At 41.1% G+C, this 27,221-nt stretch overlaps 1 protein-coding gene across 2 annotated transcripts in view; it reads left to right on the forward strand.

The window, feature by feature from the left end:
- The window catches only part of ticrr (TopBP1-interacting, checkpoint, and replication regulator), a 43,030-nt gene that overhangs the window by 13,415 nt on the left and 2,394 nt on the right, over positions 1-27,221 (forward strand). The window contains exons 5-21 of one of the 2 annotated variants that reach the window (XM_070858462.1): positions 21-153; positions 254-390; positions 829-1,032; positions 1,839-1,990; positions 2,790-2,890; positions 3,600-3,693; positions 6,605-6,687; positions 7,788-8,024; positions 9,474-9,561; positions 12,001-12,079; positions 15,058-15,195; positions 17,544-17,634; positions 17,788-17,852; positions 18,721-18,873; positions 20,774-20,898; positions 21,486-24,369; positions 25,927-26,049. In XM_070858462.1, the coding sequence (XP_070714563.1) occupies positions 21-153; positions 254-390; positions 829-1,032; positions 1,839-1,990; positions 2,790-2,890; positions 3,600-3,693; positions 6,605-6,687; positions 7,788-8,024; positions 9,474-9,561; positions 12,001-12,079; positions 15,058-15,195; positions 17,544-17,634; positions 17,788-17,852; positions 18,721-18,873; positions 20,774-20,898; positions 21,486-24,369; positions 25,927-26,049 (4,887 nt within the window). The remainder of the gene's footprint in view (positions 1-20; positions 154-253; positions 391-828; positions 1,033-1,838; positions 1,991-2,789; positions 2,891-3,599; positions 3,694-6,604; positions 6,688-7,787; positions 8,025-9,473; positions 9,562-12,000; positions 12,080-15,057; positions 15,196-17,543; positions 17,635-17,787; positions 17,853-18,720; positions 18,874-20,773; positions 20,899-21,485; positions 24,370-25,926; positions 26,050-27,221) is intronic. The other variant, XM_070858463.1, reaches the window with a different exon arrangement.

Raw genomic sequence — 27,221 nt, forward strand, 5'->3', positions numbered from 1 at the left:
TGAATTTGTCCTTCTTCTAGAAGATCTTAGTATTTTGGATTGGGTGCAACTAGAGTTGGCTGAGACAACTCGGCAAAGAATTTCCTTTGTTGAAGGGTGGTTTCCGTTATCTGAATTGTCGGGAGCGAGCTCTACTCTGATGGAGTCATTCAGGTAAATTATTAAAATTGTGGCCTGTTAAAAAATATTTTGATCTCTGAAATGCTAAAGTAACAGGATCCTAAAAACATCAGAATTGCTCTTTGTGTATTAGGTCAATGCAGGCAGCGGATGAGAAAGAGAACATAGACTCTGAACTTGCCCTAACTGGTCACTTAGCGGAGTTCTACCAAAAGAAATCTGCAGATGAAGCTGGAGCAGCTATAGAGCATGGAAAAAAAAGGAGACAATGTATGTGTAGTATAACTTTTTTTTTAAATTTAAAGCAAGGTGCAAGCGGGGATTTACTTCAAGTAGTGTTCCTCCTTGCCCCCCCACACCAACCTCCTATACAACTGTTTCCCCTCCTGTTCTGAATGAGATGACACTTAATTGTGGCACGGTTCCACAGAGATGGGTGCTCTAATTGAACAACCTCCTTGTGAGCTTGGACAGTGAATGTCAAGATGCTGTTCAACTTTGCAGGCAAAGATAGATTCTGCCCGAGAACAATTGTAGCACCCTCCAGTTCTAATTTGGCTGAGATCATTTTGCTCAGATCTTGTGACCTGGCTAGGCACTGCCTTTTAGCAAGTGAGTCACTGGATGTAGCTTGCTTATTTATTGTGCTTGTTCTATCTTACTGCCTGTCCATAACATTTCTGCTGTTGCTTTATCAATTAATTTCAGGTGGTCCTCGAACCCCCATCCGACAGAAAATGAGGTCCATGAGTCGCTCTCTTCAGATGTTGAATGTCGCTAGACTAAACGTGAAAGCCCAAAAAAGTCAGCCAGATGGAATGCAGCTTGCCACTGGAGATGAGTCCACCCAGCAGTCCAAAAAACATTTGGGGGACAAACAGAAACGTAAAAGAGTGAGGAAGAGTACAGTAGGTATGTCTTATTAGTTCTCTTTCACCCAATTTATAGATTAGATTTGTCTGTGTCGACTATTTGAGGAAGTTGCCCTTCAGATGTTTGGATCCCGAACACAGCAAGTACGATGGTGGTCATATGCTTGGTTTCAGTACCAGTCGACAAGTTACGATGCTGAAACCCTGGTTGATCAGTCACTTGCTACTCATTATTGAGCATTTGACTATGAAAGCCAATACAAGAAAGTGAGAAGTTTGAGTTCTGTGCTAAAGCAATGTAGTTGTTTGCTGATCTGTATTAGATTAAAGGGATGAGGAAGAATTTTGTGCTATGGCCTCGTGTTCACTAGGGACTGGGTTGAGACCAATGTTCCTGCTAAGATGCATGAGCGGCCACGCAGCAATCTGAAACGTCCCTTTTGTAAATTGTAAAAACCATGCAAACGCAGAAATTTAAAGGGACCGCGCATTAAAAGAAACAGGCTGTGAAGAATAAAGCGCAGCTTACGGGGAACATTGGTTGAGACCATCATATGCTGAATAATGGATCGTTAGGTGTTGTACCCCACAGTGGTGAATGACTGGATGCCTTCAGGAGAATAAGGTAGTTTTGCAGTTTTAAAATTCCGTATAGTATCTAAAAATTAAAATGTGTTGTACAGTACTATGCTACATTATTTTATGCACATTTTTGTAATGTGTATTAAAGGTCTGAATACAAGAACCAGTTAAATGAGGGCGTTTTATCTTTCACTATCAACTATGATTCACACATTGCCCATTTGCAACTTTTAAATTTGATTTCTAATTCTGTCTCTGTTGCAGATTTTAAAAGTGACGAGGAGATGGTGTCCAGTTTGAAAGAGAATTACCAGAAACACGTAGCAGAAGATGAATTGTCCCAATTCAGTTTCGTACAGAATGCAGTCACAATCATTAAAATGTATCCAAAATCTGGCAAAACTGAGGATCTTGAGGTATTATCAGTTTTTAATTTGATGGTCTGATAATTCTGAAGTAATTTAATGTTTTTATGATCCTTCATGAGTTTTTACTAAGAGTTAGAAAAGTAACTGCAATGATTTTATCTATCACTGTTTATTAGTGCAGCACAATGTTGTAGTGTTGTCACCTTGGGTTGTTTAGTCTATTGGTACCATTACATTATAGGAATTACATAGGATATACGACACAGAAACAGGCCATTCAGCCCAACTAGTCCGTGCCGACATTTATGCTCCACTTGAGCCTCCTACCGTCTTTCTTCATAGGTAGGAAGAATGAGAAAATAAGTATCTAAATGGGGTATAGGAGCAGAGAGATCTGGGACTACAGATACACATCACTAAAAGTAGCGATGCAGATTAATAAGGCCATTTAAAACAAAAAACAAACAAATCATTGGGTTTCTTTTCTAGCTGAATAGAATTGAAAAGCAGAGAAGTTATAGAGGGATATGTTGATGAGGTTAAATGAAGGGTGGGAGGAGACTCGTGGAGCATAAACACTGCATGAACCTGTTGAGCCAAACGGCTGTAAATACTATGTAATGCTATATAATTATGTATGTGATAAACTTCCCACTTCAAACTGCTTCCACTACTATCTCCACCAGAGATCCTCTAATCTTGAGCTCAAGGCACATCCCAAGTTTGGAAGGACAAATGTCTCGTCATATTGCTGGCTGCCTTTCACAATTGTGAATGTAGTATAATTTCAGTGTTGATTATTCTGTAAACCTTTTGAATGTAACAATTTTACCTCTTCTATTTAAAGGCCATGTGCATAAAGCTGATTCAGATGCAGTTACTGAAGAGCAGTAAATCCATTCGACAGCAGTACGGAAACCAGGAGAATAAGGAACTCAAAGTTAGAGAGTGAGTAAGATGATATTTATATATTGGGGACTCATGGCTGTATCCGCCATCTTTCTGACCATTTTGTGCCCATCATTTCTAAAGCAAGAAAAATACAAGGAATTTATTTAAATATTTTGTCAAGTGTAAATATCTTATTGAAATGGCACAGAGTTGCAAAACTATCCACAATTAAGCACATTGCTAAATTGTCTACTTCTTCAAGTTGTGTGTTTAGTGTGGGAAATAAAAATGTCACTGCTATATTAAAATATGCTGTCTGAGCTTATTTTTAATTTATGCGGGATGTAGGCGTCGCTGGCAAGGCTAACATTGCCCATCCCCAATTGCCCTTGAGAAAATGGTGGTGAGCCGTCACCTTGAACTCTAGATGGCAGTTAAGTCATTAGTCCAGGCCTCTGGATTACTACTTATGTAACAACCACTATGCTATTCTGTAGTTTAAGATATACTACTTGGGAAGAATAGAGGACATTTTAACATCTTCTGACTTACCTTTGTGTACCTGACCTAGGAATGCTCTATGCTAACACCAGATAACCAAAGTGGAAAATATTTGTTCTTTGAACACTAAACAAAATTACTTCTGTGGGAGATATAGGGGGTGGAAGGGGATAAGAAAGGAAAAAAGATCAGTGCATCTGCATTTGTGCAGTTTTCTGTTGGAGGGTCATCCTTGTGTTAATTTTCATGATGGCTCTTGTTGCAGCTGCCAGCTTCAGGTCTTGTTACGTTTGGAGATGTGCCAGCAGTTTCCATCATTGCAAAATGACCGTGAGCAGTTGGAACAGCTTGTGGAAGAAGTGAGTATAGTGTTACACCAAGTGTACAATTGTTTCACCTCTGGTTCAAATCTGGCATAGAATGATGGGATGAAAGTCTCTTTAGTTGTAATGTGAAACGAGTTTAGTAGTTTTTCTCCAATTCCTTGTTGGCTCGAGTCTACAATGCACAGCTGCTCCTACTAAACCAAATTGATAACCCCATTTAAAGGCTACAGGGTTGCCACAGTAGGTAATGGAAAAATGTACCTTTCGGCAGTATGGTGTGATCTCTGAAGAAATTTGGAACAAAATAGGAGACGTTTCATGCTGCATCTAACTATTATGCCTTCCCGAGATTGTGTTCTATTCCCCAGCACTAATCGCATTCATCTTCAACACAAAATTCTGAATATATGGGTCATTTTCCGGTTGGCAAACAGTGACTAGTGGGGTGCCGCAGGGATCTGTGCTGGGGCCTCAACTATTTACGATCTATATTAATGACTTCGATGAAGGGACTGAGTTTGCTGATACAAAGATGGGTGGGAAAGCAAATTGTGAGGAGGACACAAAAGATTGCAAAAGGATATAGATAGGCTAAATGAGTGGGGAAAAAATTGGCAGATGGAGTATAATGTGGGAAAATGTGAGGTTATCCACTTTAGCAGAAGTAATAGAAAAGCAAATTATAATTTAAATGGAGAAAAATTGCAAAGTGTAATACAGAGAAACCTGGGAGTCCTTGTGCATGAAACGCAAAGTTAGTATGCAGGTACAGCAAGTAATTAGGAAGGCAAATGGAATGTTGGCCTTTTATTGTAAGGGCTATGGAGTATAAAAGCAGAGAAATCCTGCTACAACTATACAGGGTATTGGTGAGGCCACACCTGGAGTACAATGTACAGTTTTGGTCTCCATATTTAAGGAAGGATATACTTGCATTGGAGGCTGTTCAGAGAAGGTTCACTAGGTTGATTCGGAGATGAGGGGGTTGACTTATGAGGAAAGATTGAGTAGGTTGGGCCTATACACATTGGAGTTCAGAAGAATGTGAGGTGATCGTATTGAAACTAGTAAGATAATGAGGGGGCTCGGCAAGGTGGATGCAGAGAGGATATTTCCACTCGGGAAACTAAAACTAGGGGACATAGTCTTAGAATAAAGGGCCGCCCATTTAAAACTTAGATGAGGAGAAATTTCTTCTGAGGAATGTAAATCTATGGCATTCTCTGCTCCAGAGAGCTGTGGAGGCTGGGTCATTGAATATATTTAAGGCGGAGATAGACAGATTTTTGAGTGATAAGGGAGTAAAGGGTTATGGGGAATGGGCAGGGAAGTGGAGCTGAGTCCATGATCTGATCAGCCATGATCTTATTGAATGGTGGAGCATGCTCGAGGGGCCAAATGGCCTGCTCCTGCTCCTATTTCTTATGTTCTTAAAATTCACAAGTGTCATTTTAAATAAAAGTACATAGATTCAATTAATGGACAAATATTCAAGTAATATTTGAAGTGCAGAATCCAAGTACTGTAAAACAATTCCTCTGTTACAAATAGAATGTCTCGGATATCTAAAAGAAAATTGCATTCCTTCAACTTGCTGGGCAAACCCCCTGACTTATATAGGATTAATTACTCTTCTGATGCCAGGGCTAAGTTGCACTGGATGAAGTGGCTGTGTGGTGGACCCTTCCCGCACTGTATCTGATGCATGAATTTTATCCCATCACTGAGTGCAGCAAATCAGCTCGTACCGTGGATACATTGTCCTTTTTTGATTTGAATGATTATGCAATTGCTTTTCCCATGGCACTATTTTAAGAGGAGTAGGGAAATTCTTCCAAATTTAGACCTCAATCAACATCACTAATACAAATTATCTGGTCATTTATCTCACTGGACCTTGCAATGTACAAATTGTGTTGCCCTACAGTACAACAGTTGACTACACTTCAAAGCCAATGAAACATTTTGGGATGTCCTGGGATTGTGAAAAGCACTATATAAATGCAAGTTCATTTTTTTTCAATTAACAAAATAAGGCCTTCAAATGTGACTTTTTTTTTTGTTCTAGCAGCATGTGATTTTTAAACCTTAATAAAATTGCAACTAAAAAGAAAGACTTGCATTTATATAGGGCCTTTCAAAACCACTGGAAGTCCAAAGTGCTTTACAGCCAATGAAGTACTTTATTTTGAAGTGTTATCATGTTTGTAATGTAGGAAACATGGCAGCCAATTTGTGCACAGCAAACTCTCACAAACAGGAATGCGATAATGATCAAATAATCTGTTTTTGTGATGTTGATTGAAGGATAAAAATTGGCCAGGGCACCGGGGATAGCTCCCCAGCTCTCCTTCGAAATAGTGCCATGGAATCTTTTTTGACCACCTGAGAGAGCAGATGGGGGCTTGGTTTAATGTCTAGATACAGTACAGGATGCTTTCATAAGGAGCAGAATGGTCCACTGCACAGCAACAGTAAAGTTGTACTTGCACTCTAGAGTTGGGTCCTGATTCGGATAGTTGTAGTGAGTGCACCCTTGGAGGAGGCAGTCTCATACTGCTTAGGTTTGATGCCATGTGAAGTGTAACTTGACTGAAGTGTAACTCGACTGCAAAGTCTAAAAAAAGAGCTTGCAGGGATACATTAGACATTCTGAGCACTTTTTAAACTTCCTCTAAGTTTTAAATATTGGGAGTCCATGCATGCACAGGTGTCTCCTGGAACATTTGTCTTGAGTATAGACAATTTCATTATTATTGATGCACTGGACCAGATACTGCAGGACTACAGTATAAATGCATTGTAGGAACAGCCAGAAATTGGACCATTTGTTCAGGCAGTGATGTAGAAGTAGTTTGTAATAGGGTTTTAAATATATTTTAATACCTACATTAGGAAGGTCCAATATTTTTTCCTAAGCTGATCACTTTGTTTTTGATTGCAGATGACAAATCTACTGCGCATCATATCTCTAACAAAAGACACCACATTTCTTGCAAAGTTTCTGGAGGAAGAGATTTTAAATGTGTAAGTTCAAAAAGATCTTCAAGCATGAACATATCACTTCAGGCCTGCACAGGATGCTGTGATTGTCCTGCACACAACTGCAGTTGACCAGGATCTTCCCCCTCTTGTCCATTTTCTCCTCTGGAGAAACAATTTATGCTGCGATAAGCTGCCATGGGTATTAACATTCATCTGGTACCTTGCCCATTCTTCAGTGAGTTTAGGCAAACTATTCAATCGTAGATGGCATCATACTGGAGTCTGATCCTGACATCTGTGTGTCTGCACTTTCCAGTTGTAGTCACTGGTCAGGAGTGGAAACACTGACTCTTTTCCCTCATTCTTAGCCATGGGATGCTGTGACCCACTCACTCCCCCAGCTGAGATCAGCTAACTTGCCACACGTTTGGAAAAATCCACTTGAGATTTTGAGATCTCTATGGCTCCATACATTGCTATACTGTGCCTTCATCCAGTGGGCCAATGGAGGTAACAAAACTACTGTAGCTGCAAATTTGAATTGTTAAATCAAAATAAAATGTTAACCCATATATTGTACAATGGGATTGGGAAAGAGGGTGAGAGATACAAATTACAAACTGTTGCAGCTTAATTTGATGCATTTAATGCTTCTCCTTTTCTCTTCCTATGTTGGGAAAGAATGTAGCATTAAAAGGCAACTGGCCTTTCACAGTCCCCCAGTGGTGGTGTGTTGTAGACACAGTTACAACTTGAAGGAAAACTTTTGTATTGTACTGTCCGGGTGGGGGCGCTGCTGGGATTCAAATCCTGGGGCCACATACTTTAGTGCACTCTGTCAAATATCAAGTCTGCCTTGAATGCTAGGCATGCTGAGCCAGAGATTGAGTACGCATTTGCGATTTAGTGGAGAAGCTAATAGGGCAGTTACTTTGCATATTGCTGGATATTTAGTTTTATCCTGGCCTATCTCTGTACTTGGGTTTTTACTTCAAGAAAATTGCATAAAATTAATGTGGATTATGTGGGGAGTGGGATTAATAGTATCTGGTCTTGATCTCTCTTTCCTCCTTCTCACTCCATTTACTCTTTTCAAATGATACGAAATTGATTCAGATGGTTTAAACCATATTGCATTTCAGGTATTTGCTCACAGTACCAAAGGTATTGGGTGAATTGTACTTCGGATTAGGACAGAACGTCCCAGCGCGTCTGGCCTCTGTGCTTCCTGCTGACTTCTTCAGTGATGAATCCATGAGCCAGGAAACTGAGTCACCTGACTATTCCCAGCCTGCCTCGCTGACTGCCATTACCAGCTGTGCAGGCTGCGAAGGAGAACAGCTGGAAGAGCTTCGCACCAGATCGTCCCGGAAAAGAAGGTGCTGGTGCTCTGTCTAGTTCTTAATATGTATTTTATCTCTCTGCACAATGGGGTGCAGTGCTGTCACCTGGTTTATTTAGCACAGTGAATCCAGTATTCTTAGCAAGGGAGGGGACACTGGAGGCAACGCGCTTTGCCTTTGTGTGATGCTCTTAATTTGTGATCTCAAATTGCTTCAACCATGACTACCACCAATTACAGACCTTTAACAACAACGACTTTGCTCTAGTCATATACAGCCTACTCCAGATGCAATCCAAGTTTGGAAGGACAGAATCTAATTGTACAGCTGCGTGCCCTTTTTCCCATCCATAGTTTTAGATAGTATAAAGACCTTTCAAACCCACTTTACATTACTAAAATCCTAGTGACAGCAGTGAGGTGAGATATGTATAGGTCTAAAGCTGTATTTATTCCAGTATGGTATTGAATACATGCAAGGACCAATAGTTCCACAGTGAATGATGCATGTGTGCCATAACACAATAGATTTGAGCATATAATATAGACTGACATTTCCCCCGGCTGGAGAACCTAGAAGTTGGGGGGCAGATGGCATAGTCTCGGGATAAAGGGGGGGGCGGTGGCATAGTCTCCGGATAAAAGGTAGGCCATTTAATGCTGAGATGAGGAGGAATTTCTTCACTCAAAAGGGCTGTGAATCTTTGGAATTCTCTACCCCAAAGAACTGTGAATGCTGAATTCTTGAGTATATTCAAGGTTGAAATCGATAGATTTTTAGACTCCAAGGAATCAAGGGATACGGGTGGGAAAGTGGAGTTGAGGTCGAAGATCAGCCATGATATTGAATGGCGGAGCAGGCTCGAGCGGCCGTATGGTCTACTCCTCCTAATTCTTCTGTCCTTGCGTTCTTCAATGCAGTACTAACAGTGATCATATTTCAAAAATAATTAATTGGCTGTGAAGTACTTTTGGGATGTGACCTGAAAAACCAAATAAATGCAGTTTCAGAAAAAATTGTGCTTTGCAGATCAAAAAACCACTTTGTCAAAGTATTTGACAGCATGGTGTGCACAGCTATTTTGTACCACCTAGAATTTAAAAGTCCCTTACCTCCTTCACAGCCACAGCTCATAGGGTGTTGAAAGGGTGACATTTTGGTTGATAATGAGGGCAGGAACTCTGTTTTCTGTACAATTACCAAATCAGCTGATTTGTCCAGAGTTGGAAGTCTTGCATGCACGTTTCCTTTTCCTGAACAGCAGAGCTGTCAGCTGGGATGTCCTGAGTAACTTTGCAGGTTAACAGTGCAGATCTCTGGAAGAAACCAGATCTACTTATTACAAATTTAAATCGCCAATGTGCACTAAGGATTGAGGTGCATTTGTTAAAGGTATAACATTTGTGTTCTGTGCAGTAAATATAGCTATCTGTTCTAAATGTGTGCATTCAAAACCCAGCACTGTTCAAATACTTTGTCTTTTAGGAGCCTTCCAGTGACTAGGCATCGTAGCATGTCTGAGTTGTCTCACAATTTGCGACAAATTCAAATGCCAAAAAAATCTGTGAAAAGGGTAAGTTGCTTGAATAGGTGCAGCTGAAATTGTAGACCTCGGTGCATGAAAACTACAAGAAATGTTCTTTAATGCAAGCTTGCTTTTCAAACAGCCTCGACAGCCAGAACTAGGCTAATTTAAAAATATTCCCCTCTTTCCTGTAGTTAACTGATAAAAACCTTGGCACACTGGGAAGGAAGTAGTGTTTTTGTATTTAAATGCAAAGTTGCCATCTCAAAACATCTGCCTGAAACTGTACAGAAGTCAGTTTTCATACGATAGGTAGGGGTTTATCATTGAATGATCCAACATAGAAGGAGGACATTCGGCCCATCGTGCCTGTGCTTGTGTAGGAATAAACAGGTCCTTTTCAGAATGACAGGCAGTGGGGTACTGCAAGGTTCAGTACTGGGACCCCAGCTATTTACAATATATATTAATGATTTAGACAAAGGAATTGAATGTAATATCTCCAAGTTTGCAGATGACACTAAGCTGGGTGGCAATGTGAGCTGTGAGGAGGATGCTAAGAGGCTGCAGGGTGACTTAGACAGGTTAGGTGAGTGGGCAAATGCATAGCAGATGCAGTATAAAGTAGATAAATGTGAGGTTATCCACTTTGGTGGCAAAAACAGGAAGGTAGAATATTATTTGAATGGTGACAGATTAGGAAAAGGTGTGGTGCAACAAGACTTGGGTGTCATGGTGTATCAGTTATTGAAAGTTGGCATGCCGGTACAGCAGACAGTGAAGAAGGCAAATGGCATGTTGGCCTTCGTAGTGAGAGGGTTTGAGTATAGGAGCAGGGAGGTCTTACTGCAGTTGTACAGGGCCTTGGGTGAGGCCACACCTTGAATATATTTGTGTACAGTTTTGGTCTCCTAATCTGAGGAAGGACATTCTTGCTATTGAGGGAGTGCAGCGAAGGTTCACCAGACTGATTCTCGGGATGGCATGACTGACATGAGGAAAGACTGAATCGACTAAGCTTATATTCACTGGAATTTAGAAGAATGAGAGAGGATCTCATAGAAACATATAAAATTCTGACGGGATTGGACAGGTTAGATGCAGGAAGAATGTTCCCGATGTTGGGAAGTCCAGAACCAGGGGTCACCAGTCTAAGGATAAGGGGTAAGCCATTTAGGACCGAGATGAGGAGAAACTTCTTCACTCAGAGAATTGTGAACCTGTAGAATTCTCTACCACAGAAAGTTCGTTAGATCTATTCAAAAGGGAGTTAGATGTGGCCCTTATGGCTAAAGGGATCAAGGGGTATGGAGAGAAAGCAGGAATGGGGTACTGAAGTTGCATGATCAGCCATGATCATATTGAATGGTGGTGCAGACTCGAAGGGCCGAATGGCCTACTCCCGCACCTATTTTCTATGTTTCTTGAGCTATCCAACTAGTTCCACTTCCCTGCTCTTTCCTCATAGCCTTGCAAATATTTTTACCAAGTATTTATCCAATTCACTTTTGAAAGTTATTATTGAATCTGCTCCCACTGCCCATTCAGGCAGTGCATTCCAGATCACAACAACCTACTCTGTTTTATAAAAATAAATGTTTCCTCGTGTCGCCTCGTTCTTTTGCCAATCACCTTAAACCTGTGTCTTTTGGTACCCAACCCTTCTTGCCATTGAAACAGTTGTCTACTCTTATCAAACCCGTTTATGATTTTAAACACTTCTATCAAATCTCCTCTCAATTTTCTCTGCTCTAAGGAGAGCAACCTCAGATTCTTCAGTCTCCACACAACTGAAGTCCCTAATCCCTGGTAGTAAATCTCTTCTGCACCCTCTCTAAGGACTAGGCATCTTTTGTAAAGTATGGTGCCCAGAATCGAACACACTACTCCAGCTGAGGCCTAATCAGTCTTTTTAATAATGGTTTAGCATAACCTCCTTGCTTTTGTACTTTATGCCTCTATTAATAAAGCCAAGGATCCCATTCTAAACTTGTCATGCCATCTGCAAAGATGTGTGTGCGTACATCCCCAGGACTTTCTCTTGTTTTAGTTTAATAATTTAGTTTATATTGCTTATCGTTCATTCTTCCTACCAAAATGCACCACTACATACTTCTGTGTTAAATTTCATCTCTCATTTGTCTGCCCATTTCACTAACCTGTCCATGTCTTCCTGAAGTCAGTTAGTATCCTCCTCATTGTTTAGGTATATTGTAGGGCGGTATTGGAATGGCTATGCATTGCACTTGTCCTCTATTGCATCTGTTGGGAGAAGTATTTCATACTGTAAGATTATTCTGTCAGTATTTTCAATCTTGCTTTATTTACAACATTTATTTCGTCTTAAAAGGAATGATTGATGAACCCCTAGAAATAACTCTACAAATGTAAAATATATGAACATCTTGTAACTCGTGTAGAAGGTTATAGCATGAAAATCTGAGTATAGCTGGAAATTGTATTAATCAGAAGTGTTGATTGCAACAGGAAAAATTGCAGTCTCATCCGTCCTTTGCTATTGAGCAGCCAGTGCTCCCACCACCTTCATCACAAAAGGAAGTGCAAGGTACGATTTGGTCATATTTACATTGTGCACTAACATCTATGATTCTGTTGAATATATATTTAGTATTGTGCCACTGAGTGATGGGACCAATGTGGTTGGTTACGGAACAACTAACGTCTTGATTAGGTCATAGTCTGGATGTTTGGGTGACTCCTCCTCTCGTGTGCTGCTGCGTGACTCATTAATCCAATATGTGTGAGGCAAATAATACAGCAATTATTGCAGATGAATGTAAACATTTGTTGCAGTTTGATTGCTGCTCTTTATTTCCCCTTTTTTGTTGTGCAGCTTCAGTACACTAAAATGGCATCTGTTCTTATTAGCTTTCTGCCAACTAACGAGCAAGCTGATCCCACGGTTCAACATATTCAAAATCCTCGTCACAGCCCCTCTCCACTATACCTCTACTTCTGATCAATGTTCCCATTCAGCCACGTGGCCGCACAGTGGTCTGGAAGTCCCGCACAGACTGCTCAGCGGCTTTTAAATAGAAAAATCGCGCATGTGCAGAAATTTGAATGGGTCGCGCGCCCTTCCAAAAAATTAATGGGAACATTGCTTCTGACTAGCTTTTTTTGCATCTGCCCCTCCCTCACTCTGGTGGTGATGCTCCCACAACAGTGCTGGATAGGGAATTTCAGGATTCTGACCCAGTGGTGATGAAGGAATGGCGATGTATGTCCAAATCAGTGTGTTTTGGAGGGGAGCCGGCTTGCCCTTGTTCCAACAACATTGCTGCTTTTGTTTGTGGTAGTAGAGTTCACAGAAAAAGGAGAAACTATCTTGAGTAACCTTGGTGAGTTGCTGCAGTGCATCCTGTAGATCATACGTACAGCAGCCAGTGTGTAGGGGGGTGGATAAGAGTCCTGTGGCATGGAGCTCTAATCAATCTCTTCAGTGCAGTACTGATGGCGCATTGCGCCATTAGAGGTGCCTTCTTTCGATTGAAATGTTAAATTGAGGCCTCATCTGCCTGTTCAGATGGACCTAAAAGACCCGACTGCATTATTTGCAGAACAGCAAGGGAGCTCTCCCAGTATCCTGGTCAACATTCACACCTCCATTGCCTCCTTTAAGATCCTCCTTGGAACAAGCTTTTGCTCAATCCTTCCAAATATTATCCTTTGCTCAATGCACTTTTATTTTTAATTACGCCTACGTGAAGCACTTTGTGACATTTTGCTATGCTACAGGTGCAATATAAATATATAAATGCAAGTTGCTGTTGAGAGCAAGACCTAACATCCTCTTCCTTTTACAGAGGAAGAATACTGTGGGTGCCTAAATAGAGGCGCAAAATATGTTTATACTAAAAGGCACAATTTTTACAAAAAGGTAGCTATATCCGTGAGAGCTACAAGTAAATGCACTTGAGTGGATTTTTTTTTACTTCCCAAGAGAATTTAGGTTGGCTGTAAACTGGTGCTTTATTCATTGTTTTTTCTGTGAACTGACAATTCAGTATAGAAAATGTTACAATTTGCATTTTTCATAGTTGCATTTTTTGAGGTAGAGATGAAAAAATGAACCTTGTATTGTTGGGCATGGTGTAGAAACACATCTTGAATATTTTCTACTGAAGCTACTGATGCAACAAATTACATTTTGTGGGGTGTTGCTTTCTATTTATAAAATAAACCGGTACCCGATGCTGAAAACCTAAGATGTGTGGAGTATTGATGCATTGTTAGGTGATTTTGTTTTAATTCATTCACTGGATGTTGGTATCTCCAACGCCAAGTAAAAATTCTGGAATTCAACGCAATTCAACTAATTTTGATGCATCCAATTGCCATAAACTAGTGTTCCTGAGCATAGCTGACTGTCTACCGAGGGAGCCCATTAATTGCCACCAACAATGATATTTGGTTCCTCCTTTGAAACCATTAATGAGAAGTGGTTCAGAGGGACTACCTTGTTCGGACTTTGAACTTTCTCTTGGTCACCGTTGGTATTAGTTTGGGTAGATGGTTTAGACTTAGAAAATTGCTTCAGTATTAGTATCGTTGGGATTGACGGTAAAGCAGCAACATGCTGTAGACGTCACAATAAAACAATCGATAGGGGGCCAAACACTTAGTATAGCTAGCTGGCTTTTAAGATTGTAAAGTTCGCAAGACTGTTGTGCTGTAGGGTTAGCTGTTGGTAGTAATTGACATTCTAGTTTAGCAGTTGCTGTGGCTCAGAGGAATGTGGCAACATTAAAGAATATTGAAAGCTCGCTTGGAAATTCATCTGACCTAACAAGGGGTCCTGTGTTCAATTTCTGCTCTCTGCTGAGTTGGCTGATCTCTGCCACTGGGCTAGGAGTGTTTTTAAAAAAAAAAAATCAGCTATGATTTGTGCTTCTGATTACTATCCAGTCACCCTTGATAGAAAGTGCCTGCATGTTAATGTCGAGTGAGTGCAGAGGATTGGGTTAGGCTGTGATGCTTCCATAGTGGAATAGTCTGCCAATGGCTATTCTCTACATTTTACGTGGTCAGATATTCGAGCACTGTCTGTCGTAATGGAAATGTTTCCCAAATGGAATTTATACTTTCGGGTGGGGGAAGAAAACTGGCAGCAATGAATACTGTAGTGCCTGTCCATACACTGCCTGGTGTGTAAACCGCAACAACAACGACTTGTATTTATATAGCGCCTTTAACGTAGTAAAACATCCCAAGGTGATTCATAGGCGTGTTATCGAATATAATTTGACACTGAGCCACAGAAGGAGAAATTAGGACAGGAAGAGGTAGGTTTTAAGGAGTGTCTTAAAGGAGGAAAGAGAGTTCCAAGTTTCTACCACTCTTTGCATGTAAAAGTGTTTCCTAAATTCACTCCTAAAATAAATTGCACAAGTTACTCTGAAGCTTTCATGTTTAATTTAATGGCTGGCTATCACTCAAATGATCTTGCCTCTCTGTTTTCTGACACCACCACTCACTCTCTCTCTCTCTCTCTCTCTCTCTTTCCCTCCCCCACCCCCATAGAGGTTACAAAAGTGAGAAGGAACCTATTTAATCGGGAAAATTTGTCTCCGAGGAAGAAATCGAAGATGCCAAAAAGCCAGTCTGTGTCGATTGTTGAGGGAGTGAGGCACCGGCACGGTGAAGGAACAACTGATAACGGTAAAGATACATGAAGTTATGTTGTTGAACTGACTATATTTAAATATATTGTCGACCATTTATCTCCCCATTTTCAGTTTGCATCTGCTGCTATGATTGCTAATGACACCTCCAGCCAGAGGTGCTTTAAGCAGAAATGTTACTTTATAAGCTTCTTCCCTTTACACTCTTGTGCAAAGCAGCACTCTAGTGGCTTGCTATGTGTGACCGTTTAACGCTTTAGATGTGAGTTCACTGCTATAATACTGTAGGATGTTTTTCTTTCCTCTTGTGGCGCTGATTCTTATTTGGGTACAATTGCCAGGTCACCTTTAGCTCTCCCTGCCCTATGACTCGAGTGAAGAATGGCTGGTACAGTGAATGGCAGACTTTGAATTTGGATTTATTGCATCTAGGTCTAATATCTGTGTGTGCACTTTCCCGCAGGAGTCACTAGATATCAAGTGGGAGTCCAGGCTTACTCATTTCCCTGTCTCCAAAGCTTAGGTAGCGCTCTGGATGAGATGAGCTAACTCAGCACAGACATGATCAACTTAACTTCATAAATATATTTACAGATTGACCTTGGAGAGAGTGCAGCATATATTTACCAGAATGATACCTGGACTCCACGGGTTAAATTACGAGGAGAGATTACACAAACTAGGGTCTTTTTCCGGGGAATTTAGACGGTTAAGCGGTGATTTGATCAAAGTTTTCAAGAGGGAAACTGATGGGGTAGATAGCGAGAAACTATTTCCGCTGGTTGGGAAGTCTAGGATTCAGGGAGCATAGTCTAGAAATTAGATCCAGACCTTTCAGAAGTGAAGTTGGGATACACTTCTATACATAAAGGGTGGTAGAAGTTTGGAAACTGCAAACTGAATTTTTTGAAGAGGTAACAATGGCAATGCAGTAGATGTACTTTATCTGGATTTTCAAATGGCCTTCAATAAGGTACCCCATAATAGACTTGATGAACAAGGTCAGAGACTGTGGAGTCAGGGGACAAGTAGCAGAATAGATAGTTATCTGGCTTCAAGACAGAAAGCAGAGAGTAGCAGTAAAGTGTAGCTATTCACAGTGGCAGGAGGTGGGTCGTGGTGTCCCACAAGGATCAGTGCTGGGAACACTGCTGTTCACAATTTACATTAACGATTTGGACTTTGGAATCTAAGCACAATTTGCGGATGACAACAAATTAGGGGGAATAGTCAATACCGAGGAGGACTGCAGCAAATTGCAGGAGGATATTGTTGAACTTCATTTGCCAATTATATGCCCATTCTGCAAGTTTATTACAGATAAATGTGAGGTATTGCATTTTGGTAGGAAGAATAGGGAACTCTCATATTACTTGGAGGGTGTGAATCTAGGTGGGGTAGAAGAACAATGGGATCTTGGAGTAGAAATACACAAATCACTAAAAGTTGCGACACAGGCTAAAAAAAGCAAACCAAGCACAAGGGTTTATTTCTAGAGGTATAGAATTGAAAAGTAGGGAAGTTATGCTAAACCTTGGTTAGACCACACTTGGAGTACTGTGTACAGTTCTAGTCGCCATAATATAAAAAGGATATAGCGGCATTGGAGAGGGTGCAGAGAAGATTTCCAAGGATGATACCAGAAAGGCAAGGGTATACATATCTGGAAAGGATGAAACTGGGTCTCTTTTGTCTTGAAAAAAGGCTGAGGGATGACCTAATAGAAGTCTTTAAAATTGAAAGGTTTTGATAGAGTGGATACAGAGAGAGTGTTTCCATTTGTGGGGAAGGGCATAACGAGAGGTCATCAATATAAGATAGTCACCAAGAAATCCAATAGGGAACTCAGAAAAAACTTTTCTACCCAGAGTGGTGAGAATGTGGAACTTGTTACCACAGAGAATGGTTGAAGCGAATAGTATAGATGCATTTAAGGGAAGGTTGGATAAGCATATGAGAGAGAAGGGAATAGAGATTATGCTGATCGATTTTAGATGAGGAAAGACAGGAAGAGGCTCGAGTGGAGCATGGACTGGTTGGGCCGAATGGCCTGTTTCTGTCTCGTATATCCTATGTAAATGGCAATTGATGCTGGGTCAATGGTTAATTTTAATTCTGAGATTTTTGTTAACCAAAGATATTGAGGGATATTTGACACAGATGGGTATATGGAGTTAAGTCGCAGATCAGCCGTGATCGCATTGAATGGCGGAACAGGCTCAAAGACCATTTAGGCCTACTCCTGTTACTATAAACATACATACGATGAAACATTGCGATTTATTTTATTTAAGCTTGTTGAGTCATTTTTGGTTAGTTTTACAATGGCTCTTAAATCTACTTAACAAGGAAAGGGAATAAGTTGAATATATTTTGCTTTTTTAGGTCATCGGAAATTACTGACTAAGAAGGTGACTGAGACCCCGCTTCACAAACAGGTGTCACGCCGACTCTTGCACAAGCAGATTAGAGGGAGGTGTGTGACCATATGCAGAATAAAATGCAATTATCTTTTGATTACTTGTTTGAATACACCAGTAATTAAAATATATAATGAGGGAAAGGTTCTCTTTTTAGTTATGTAAACGATCTTAAATGAAAATGATGTTTCATGTCTTTCTTTCTGCAGGTGCTCTGAGTCTGGTTCTGATGTTAGTATTGTGGAAGAATCTCCAGAGAAAGCACTGTCTGCTGGTAAGTCTTTGAGCAATGAATCGAGTATTTCATTTACTGTTCATGCACTTTAAAGTCACTAAATTAAATTTCACAAACTAACAATGTTAAGTCCTATCATTGAAGTAAAGAATGGTACAAAGTAATAAAAAAAAAAAGAACCAGAGGTGATTTGAGGAGAATTTCTTTTTATGCTGCGAGTTATGACAGAGCGGAAGCAGCTTCAGTAATTACTTTCGAAAGGGAATTAGATAAATACTTGAGGGGGAAAGATTTGCAAAGCTATGGGGAAAGGGCAGGGGAGTGGGATTAATTGGATAGTTCTTTCAAAGAGCTGACACAGGCACGATGGGCCAAATGGCCATCACCTGTGCTCTGATTCTATGAAATGTAGACCAAGGACAGATGATTTGCTTCTGAGTTAGAAAGCTAGTTAGCTTAGGTGATCGACTGAGTTGTGATGTATATTTAGATTAGAAGAGATTCCCAAGTGGGTGATCCAGTTCAGAGAAACCATATTGCTGGCCATATGAACTCAGAATATTACTTCAAGGTCAGTCAGGCAATTGGGACAAGAGGAGATAAATTGAAATTGGTGACAAATATAAAAACAGGGTGCTAAATATTTGAATCTATGACTGTACCTGCAAAATTATTTTAGACATTAGGGGAGTTCACAATGTAGCTTTCATTTCTTATGGTGAGCAGCAGCAATCTCGCATGATTGAAGTATCTGATCACATTTTGAATGTGGTCTAAGTGATCTTAATTAAATGACAATTTTTATCCTGTTTCCTGAAATTATTCCTGAAACATTAAATATGAAATTACTTATTTTAACCTCGAAAAAAAGTTTTCCCTTCCTTATATAGTTATTCCTTGTGTGTAGACCTAAATCTGAGGAGGAGCCCACGCATCAGGAAGGTGTCTCTTGCCAGAAGTCATTCGAGTTCTTTCTACTCTGGTTCATGCCCAGTGTCTCGGAGTCTGGAGCGAGTCCATTCATTGTCACAAATACAGGCCAGGAAAGCACAAAGAGCAGGTAATCCATGTTAGAATTACTTCCAAGTAGTAAACAATTTGGGCTAGACTTTCCCTGAGAGCCCCTAAACGCCCGATTGCCCAGCCAGAAAAACCGCTAATGTTTTGCAACTAATGCTGGAGAATTTCCATCATTAAGTTAAAAATAATCGCCTGGCAAGAAAATGGATCTTGCACCAGTATTCTCAGCGGCTAAAGGCGAAACTAAGTGAAACAGGTGGTTCTTAAAATTTTGTTAAAATTTATTCCGAGGCTGCGGTTGGGCCTAGGGAGTGGGGGAAACTCTTTTTTTTTTAAATGTCACCAAAAAAAAGTTTAAAAAAACATTCCCAAGACAGTTTTAAGGTTAATCGTCGTTTTACAATTAAAAAAAACAAGAACCTTTAACTCGCCTTTCTTTGCAGAGTACTCCCCTACCGCCCTGTTTAAGCTGCTTTCACAGGGCGGTTCCTTGGCGATTGTCTCGGCGGTTTGTTCTCGGCAGGCCCTTCGAGATTTGGGCGGTACCATTCAAAAAGTAAGGAGGCAACTTTTGCTGGGCGGTTTCTCTCCCAAAAACAGCAGTATTGCTGAGCAAACCGCCGAAAATGAAAGTGAAGGTGGAAGTCTAGCCCAATGTACATCTATCCATGTTGCTTTTGAAAAGTGGGCGAATTGTTCATCTCTAGGTCACAAACTCAGCAAATCTTTATTTGGTTTGTTGAAGTTGATTTTTTTATTAAGTGGGCATGATAAGAAGACTCAAGTTTTGATTTTATAAACATTTAAAAAAAAAAAATTGTCAAACAGTTGATTGTGTATTTAGCAATTTCATTTCCTTCTCCCCTCTCCCTACCCCCTCTTTTGATACAGTTCCTTGGGCACCAGACTTGACTTGAAGGGTCATCAACCTGAAACGTTAACTCTGTTTTTCTCTCCACAGATGCTGCCTGACCCGCTGAGATTTCCAACATTTTCTGTTTTTATTTCAGGCTCCAGCATCCGCAGTATTTTGCTTTTGTAGACTCTGCATGTTGGTGGGCTATTTCATAATTGGGGGCATCACCTTTAAGCCTGCTTCTATTCTTATCTGACATCGATGTGAACTTCACAAGAAAGGGTCACTGGACCCAGGCGGGTTGTTTTGATGCATAGTTCAGGGGTCCGAAGGGTAACTTTATTCCACCAACTAAAATTCCTGTCCAGCTGAGGTCAATTAACTCGGCACATACCAGGAACCGAACCTAAGAATTTCTGATCTCTGGCAATGCCGTTAACCACCATGCCACTAGAGAGCAAGCATTATGTTTAACAATCTTTTAAAAATTGTTTTTGAATACCTTTCTAATGAAACATTATGGAAAATCATTGTTTGGGTGTACATTTGCTTTTTTTTTTAAAACAGTGGAACATGGAAAATAAGCTGCGTACACAAATATTGGCTTCATTCAGTTGATAACGCTCTTGTCTGAGTCAAGGCTGGGGTTTGAGGCCCAATCTAGGGTGACACTAATGCAGTACAGAAGGAGTGTTATATTTATAACTAGTGACTTCCTTCAGATGACCTGTGAAAGGGATGCCAGTTCAGTGAATGATAACAGTACCATGCAATTATTCAAAGAACAGGGAATTTCCAAACTATTGGCCAGAATTAGTCTCTGAACCAGGACTACCAAAATAAAAACAACTGGCCATTCATCGCATTTGTGGGGTTGTGCTGTGTGAAAATGGCACAGCTATTGCCCAGAAAACAAAAGTTATCTGTGCTTCAAAGTAGATCATTGTATGTAAAACACAGATGTTCCAGACAAGGCACTGCATAAATATAAGTCTTTAGTATTGTAGAATTGGTATTCAAACTTTGCATGCATTAAAAGCGAATGTTTCTACTGCACGTAATTAACTTGGTCTCTTCTCTTTAGACAAACGAACCATCCAGTCTCCAAATCGGCTTCTCTTTGGTGCTGTACATGGCCTCATCAGTCCTAAAGAAAAGCGGTCCTCAAAAAGCTATTATTCAGCCTCTCAGAGATTATTGGTCGTTCAGGTATGATGGAACTTAGAAATTTTACTCAAGAGGAGGAAAAAAATAAAAGCAGATGTGCTATTGGGGTGGGGGAAATTGATCGGAAAAATGAAGTGGGTTTTTCCCTCTCCTGCCGCCTTCCCACTTGTGTGCTTTCTTGCAGTATAGATGGATTATTTTCTCTGAAAGCAGTGCTAAATATTTGATTCAGAAGATCATAGCTGCTTTCTGTGAACACTAAAGTTTTGAAAGTTAATACCCTTAATGTAAAGATGGTGCAAATGCTGATAACTGGGTGCTTGGAATGAAAAGTATTCAATTCCTCAGTAATCGCATCCTTTAACCTGAGCATAAAAATTAACTGTCACAAATTGTAGTAAATGTTACATTCCACTAGTAGAGCTAATACTATTTAAAGGGAAAGGACTGAATATCTGGAGAATAAGCTTTAGGTTGCTAGTTTAGTTTGCACGTTATTAGCAGTAGGAATATTGACTGACAATTTTTTAGTCAGAATCTTGCTAGTTAGCTGACATTTTATCTTTAGACCTGTCAACTTTTTGTGAAAGCTTGGGACTAATGAATTGTTGGCAATTCCATTTTAATAGCTGTCTCGTGAATGCCCTCAGGATCCAAAGCCAACTCCTGAGCAACTGCTGAGATCTCCGGACAAGAGCAAAACCACCCAAAAATCCCCACGAACACCCCACTGTTTGACACCAAGGAAGAAAGTAAAGAACTCCAAGAGTCCAGCAGCAAGAAATCACACCAACAGTTACTTAAGTAAAGGGCCTTCGCCATGGAAAATGGTAACAGATTCACAATTTCAGTCGCCTAGGCGAAGTGAGCGTCTGATTAAAGTAACGCCCAACAAAGGTGCTTCACTCTGGAAAATGGAAGTCCAATCCCCGTTTAAATCCCCTTCCACAGTTAGTGGGCATCGAATGCTGACATCTCCTTGCAAGGACCATTCGTCAGTCAAACCATCTTTCAGACGGAGTGAGCGCTTAGCATCTCCTTGCAGAAACAACTCAACAGTAAATGTTCTTGCTGTGTCTTCAAAAACTGTAGAATTTGCCTCCCAAGTGAAAACACCGGGGGAAAGTGTAACTGTGTTGAATAGTCCAGGAAGGGTGTCAAAAAAACAATCTCCAACCTATTCGATCGCTACTTTGTCAAAAGATAAACCATCAATCCCTTGTACACAAGGAAAAGTAAAGTTAAGGAAATCAAAATCTGATGAGTCGTTCATCTCTCACACTCCAATGAAATGTTTTGCAGTTTCTCCCCGAAAAACGTGGACGCCAAAGCCTTCGAAGAGGCCTGCTGACAAAGAACTCAATTTGTGCTCACCAAATGAGAGCACATCTCAGAAAGAAAATGGAAGCACCCCTTCTACACCAAGGAGTATCTGGAAAGCCAGTGCTCAAACACCCCTGGAAACTTCAGCGATGACCCGATCGCTGTGTAAAGTGCATACGCCAGCTAGACTTGGTGCAATGCAGGTTACAAGCCCAGTAAGAAAAAGAATTGGGTTTCATGCTACACTGTCAAAATCGGAGATGATGACACCATCAAAATATACAGCAACACCACCTAAAAGCCCGATAAGGACACGATCAATGTTTAATGTAACACCATCAAAAGCTGAGGTGACAAATCTGTCTGAATATCCTGCAACATCTCCACACCTCATATCCCCAAAAATAAGGACTGGGCTTAATATTGTATTCTCAAAAGTTGATCAGAAGATCCTGTCTAAATATAACTCCACACCACCCAAAAGCCAAATAAAGACTCGGTCGTCATCCACACCTCGTTCAACACCGCCACATCTTAAAACTCCCCTGAGATCAAGGTCTTGGTCTAACATTACATCATCTAAACATGATGTGAGTACGCCATCTAAATCAAGGCCAACACTGCGTACACCACTCAGATCAACTTCTAGGAGTGAAGCAGTTATTGTATCCCCAGAAAAAAACAGAAGCACAATTTACAATGTACAGAGCAAGTCTCCAAAGAACCACAAGGCATTTGACACATCTAAGAGTGAACATGGCTTGCAAGAATCCAGTTTGTGGGTGAGTATATCTCAAGGAAACATTGTGATCCCTAACAATTATGAAAGCTGTGTGACCAACCAAACCATTTCTGATAGTTGGCCAACAGCAATCAGCAATAACTTATGGAATCTTGAAGAGCACTCTTCTCAGCACACAGTTTCCGAACTTGTTTCCAATGTCAGTTTGATATCGGAAAGACTGGATTCATCATCTTTGGCGAGTACAACAGATTCCGGTGCAGCTAGCTCTCAAACAGAAGAGGGTAGCGACATCTCTCAGGTGAGACTTGTACAAAGTGAAAGCTCTGGCTTGAAAATGAAGTTTGCCGTGCTGAGAAAAGCATCCGATCCTAGTGTTTTTAACTCTGCACTTGCTACTAAATCTCCCGTGCTTCAAAAGGAATCCATGTCTTATGAATTCCGCTGGACTCCAGACAGGAGGCAAAGACTCGCAGCTGCACAGCAACAGATGCCTGAAGTTCCCAGGAAAAGCTCAACTCCAAAGGGTCAGAGTTGGCCACCTATGCCAACCTATGAGGTTGAGCTGGAAATGCAAGACTCTGGACTTCCCAAACTTCGATTCAAGCGGACAAATTCCAGTGCAGTGATTAGCCCACAGCTGCAGCGCTCTGTCACCAAAAGCAATAGTAGTCCTCCCTCGGTCTGTGTAAAGAAGAGCCGGTGTGAAAGCCCATTAGGTGAGAGAAGTGCACCGCGATGTGTTAAGCATTCAGGCAAAACAGAAGGAGGCCATGTATCCCCATCATTTTGTTTCCATAGTTCCCACAGCACTCCAGCAAAGGCTACTCCCAGGAAAGGTGGGGTACAGACTTACATCTGCCAGTCATATACTCCAACCCAGTGCTCCTCTAGCACTTCCTCTCCATCACAAACTGATCTGGGAGCTGTCCCCTGGACCCCTTCGCCCACACACAAGAACAGGCCCTCCCAAACACCAGATGCCATCAAGAACTGGCCACGAAAGAAGAAAGCAGCCACAACTCCACTTAGTGGGAAGAGGCAGAAGAAGGGAGAGCCTACTGCTATGCAGAAGGAAGATAACTTTTATACAGAACACTACAGCAACAAAGCTATGCCTTTGGAAGAGGTTGAAATGGAAGGAGTGAGCAGGTTACAAGATCAATCCCCTAGTATCGAATGGGACCAAAGATTTCCAGATAGTCCAGTGGAAAAGTTTGGCCTTCGGTCCAGAAAACGTGGAAGTTGTTTTACATCTCCCGCGCTGGAAAAAGAAAGAGAAGCTAAAAAGCACAGGGGGCCAAATTTGCCTGCAACCTCTCCAGGTACGGGATTTACATTGGAAGAGAAGCAGGCGGAGCAGTCTCAATCCAGCTCTTTCACTCCTTTTCTCAAAACTTTTACGTGGCAGCCTTCAGTTGAAGATGAGTCAGTCTTCAGTAGTCCAGGTGATTTTCCTACTTCTCTTACTTTTCCAAAAATTATAATTCAGTGAATATTGCATCGTAGCTTAGCGGTTACAATATCGGCTTCTTTTGGGAGGGAGGGTTAATGGGAAATGCGGCTCAAGATACTTTGACTGTGAAACAAGCAAATCCACAATTGTCATTACGATGGCGTGAATTTGCCTGTTGGAGGTAATGACCAGATTATGTTGTGGCTTTGTGTCTCTTGTTGAGAGGGAGGGGTTGCAATCTTAAATGCAGCTTCCGTCAGCAGAAAATCAAGTGGGAATGACACAATAGTTGTATATCTTGTCCCTTCTTAAAAGATCCAGTATAATCGCACTTAATTGGTTGTAATAAAGTTGCATGATACTAATTTTGCAGTTGAAACATTGCTAAAACTGAGTAGTTAAATTGGAGTCCAATCTGCAGACTACTGTAGCAGTCCAAATTGCTGGTTTGACTGTTAATCTTGTCTTATTAAAAGACACACATTAAGTTTTTTGCAGTTTGTTGCAAGGTTTGGAGGTGGGGTGTGGCTGACAACGAGCCTGGATTTATAAACCGCTCAAACCATTTGAGATGCTGAACTGTGTCTCCGTATGTATGCCTCCTTATTTCTGCTTTTATATTGAATCTCGATCAGCAACCACCACTGAGAAGCTGCCAATTGCTGCTTTCCGATGGCCTTGAGCAGTCTGATGTCCTTGTGAGCATACATGTTTACAGAGGCACACTGAGTGGGGGAATGATTCTGAGGAATTGGGTCATTGGAGATTGGATGGATGGGGAAAAGAGAATTACAGGTACATATGTGGAATAAGGTCCCAACAAATGTAGTTACCCTCCAGTCCTGAGCAGCAGGAAGTGAGCAAATGGAAGTTTAAAAATAGAGGGGAAAGAGAGAAGCACAAAATGGCAGGAGAAAGCCAGATTAGCAATAAGAGGAAATAAAACTGCACTGATAAAATTAGAAGCAATGTTGTAATCAACAGAAAATTACAACCAATCTTTAAATTTGAAACCTAATTCTTGTAAGCAAGTAACTGAAATGTGTTTCATTGTTTCCACGCTTAACATTGGTGTGTGCATAGAGAAAAGGATCAAAGCTCCAAAGAAAAGCACAGGAAGTGTGTGCAGTGTGGGAGCAAGGGTGCTGATTACAATTCAATGTCTGAGTCTCGGTAACTGCTCAGTCAGTTCCCCACCACCAAACCCGGGGATGTTGGCAGCAATCACAGCTGTAGGGGCTGCAATTCCCCAAATTGATAAATCGGGAGATGTATCATTTCCAGCAGGGCAGTTGTGTCCTATTACTATATCGAGGCATGTGCATGGGGTGAGTGTCCGGTAAACAATAGGCAGAAACCTGCAGCTATAGTCAACTGACCACAGTAGACTTGCTGCCTCTCTACTTTTTGCTATTCGGGGGTTGAGGTGGTTAACAGTTTGCATAGAGATGTACCGGAGAAACTTTCGACAACAACACAGTCTCTGGAGAGACTGGATACAACAGCTTTCTGCTTGTGATTGTAATGGCTTCCTATTTGTATTCTGTAGCTGTAACATCGCCGAACTGTAACGTTAAATCGACCCTGTCTGCCAGTGGCCTGCTGGCACTCACTCGGTCACCATTGTTGTATACTGGGGGAACACCTGCTAAGAAAAGACCTGGTACCAGAGGTAAAGTCCAAACTTCCTTTCATGTCGAAGTATTATGTCTGGTTACTACTTCCATAATAGTTTTATGGATCTAAGTTAGATCAAACTAACGGAAAGAGGGGGAGAGATTTACTAGGGGTGAGGGATGTCTATTATTTTCTTCCTCCCTCCTTTCCTGCCTTCAAAGTTGTATGCTATTTATTTAAGATCCATGTGTCAAACTTACCTTAGTTGGCTGTGGTGGGTAGAGCTTTTTGGATCTGAATGAGTGTACAAATGCTAAACCTATCAAATGGGAGCCAAATCAGGGTATGGAAATGATGGTGATTCAGTTCACGCTTGTAAAGAAAGACTTGGATATATATAGCGCCTTTCACGACCACTGGATGTCTCAAAGCGCTTTACAGCCAATGAAGTACTTTTTGGAGTGTAGTCACTGTTGTAATGTAGGAAAAGCGGCAGCCAATTTGTGCACAGCAAGCTCCCACAAACAGCAATGTGATGACCAGATAATCTTTTGTTATGTTGACTGAGGGATAAATATTTGCCAGGACACCGGGGATAACTTCCCTGCTCTTCTTCGAAATAGTGCCATGGGATCTTTTACATGAGAGAGCAGACGTGGCCTTGGTTTAATGTCTCATCCAAAAGACTGCACCTCTGACAGTGCATCACTCCCTCAGCATTGCACTGGAGTGTCAGCCTAGATTTACTTATCACTGTAAACATGGCAAATCTAAACGATTGAAATAAATTAAACCCATTTTCTTGCTCTGGGTTCCTGTTGGTGTCAGCTGCATGCTAACAGCTGAACTTGTGCTGGCAGACCAACATAGCTGCCACCTTGCTCTTGCTTTTATCGCAGTCGGATCTCTTAAAGCATCGGGTGATCATGTTTCGAGGAAGAAGTTTACAAAAGGTTATCTTGATACTTAATGCAATTTTTATCTCTGTAGTTCGAAAAGAGATGAATCTTTGGAATGGAATTTTATTGTAATGAAACAAGCTATCTCTGTTCCCCAGCAGTGCTCCTTCTTATCTAGATGAATGGGTGGACCAAAAATGGGGAAGTATGTGAATTTGCCTTTTTCACCAGAGATCTCTCCCCACCAGGACTCGGTGGAGGGTGCCCTTTGCCTTCTGTACAGTCTGTAATAGGCACTCCACTGGTGCACAGTGTATAAAAGCAGTCG

The sequence above is a fragment of the Pristiophorus japonicus genome, chromosome 17 (genome assembly GCF_044704955.1).
Source record: "Pristiophorus japonicus isolate sPriJap1 chromosome 17, sPriJap1.hap1, whole genome shotgun sequence".
In the NCBI taxonomy this organism is placed as follows: Eukaryota; Metazoa; Chordata; class Chondrichthyes; family Pristiophoridae; genus Pristiophorus; species Pristiophorus japonicus.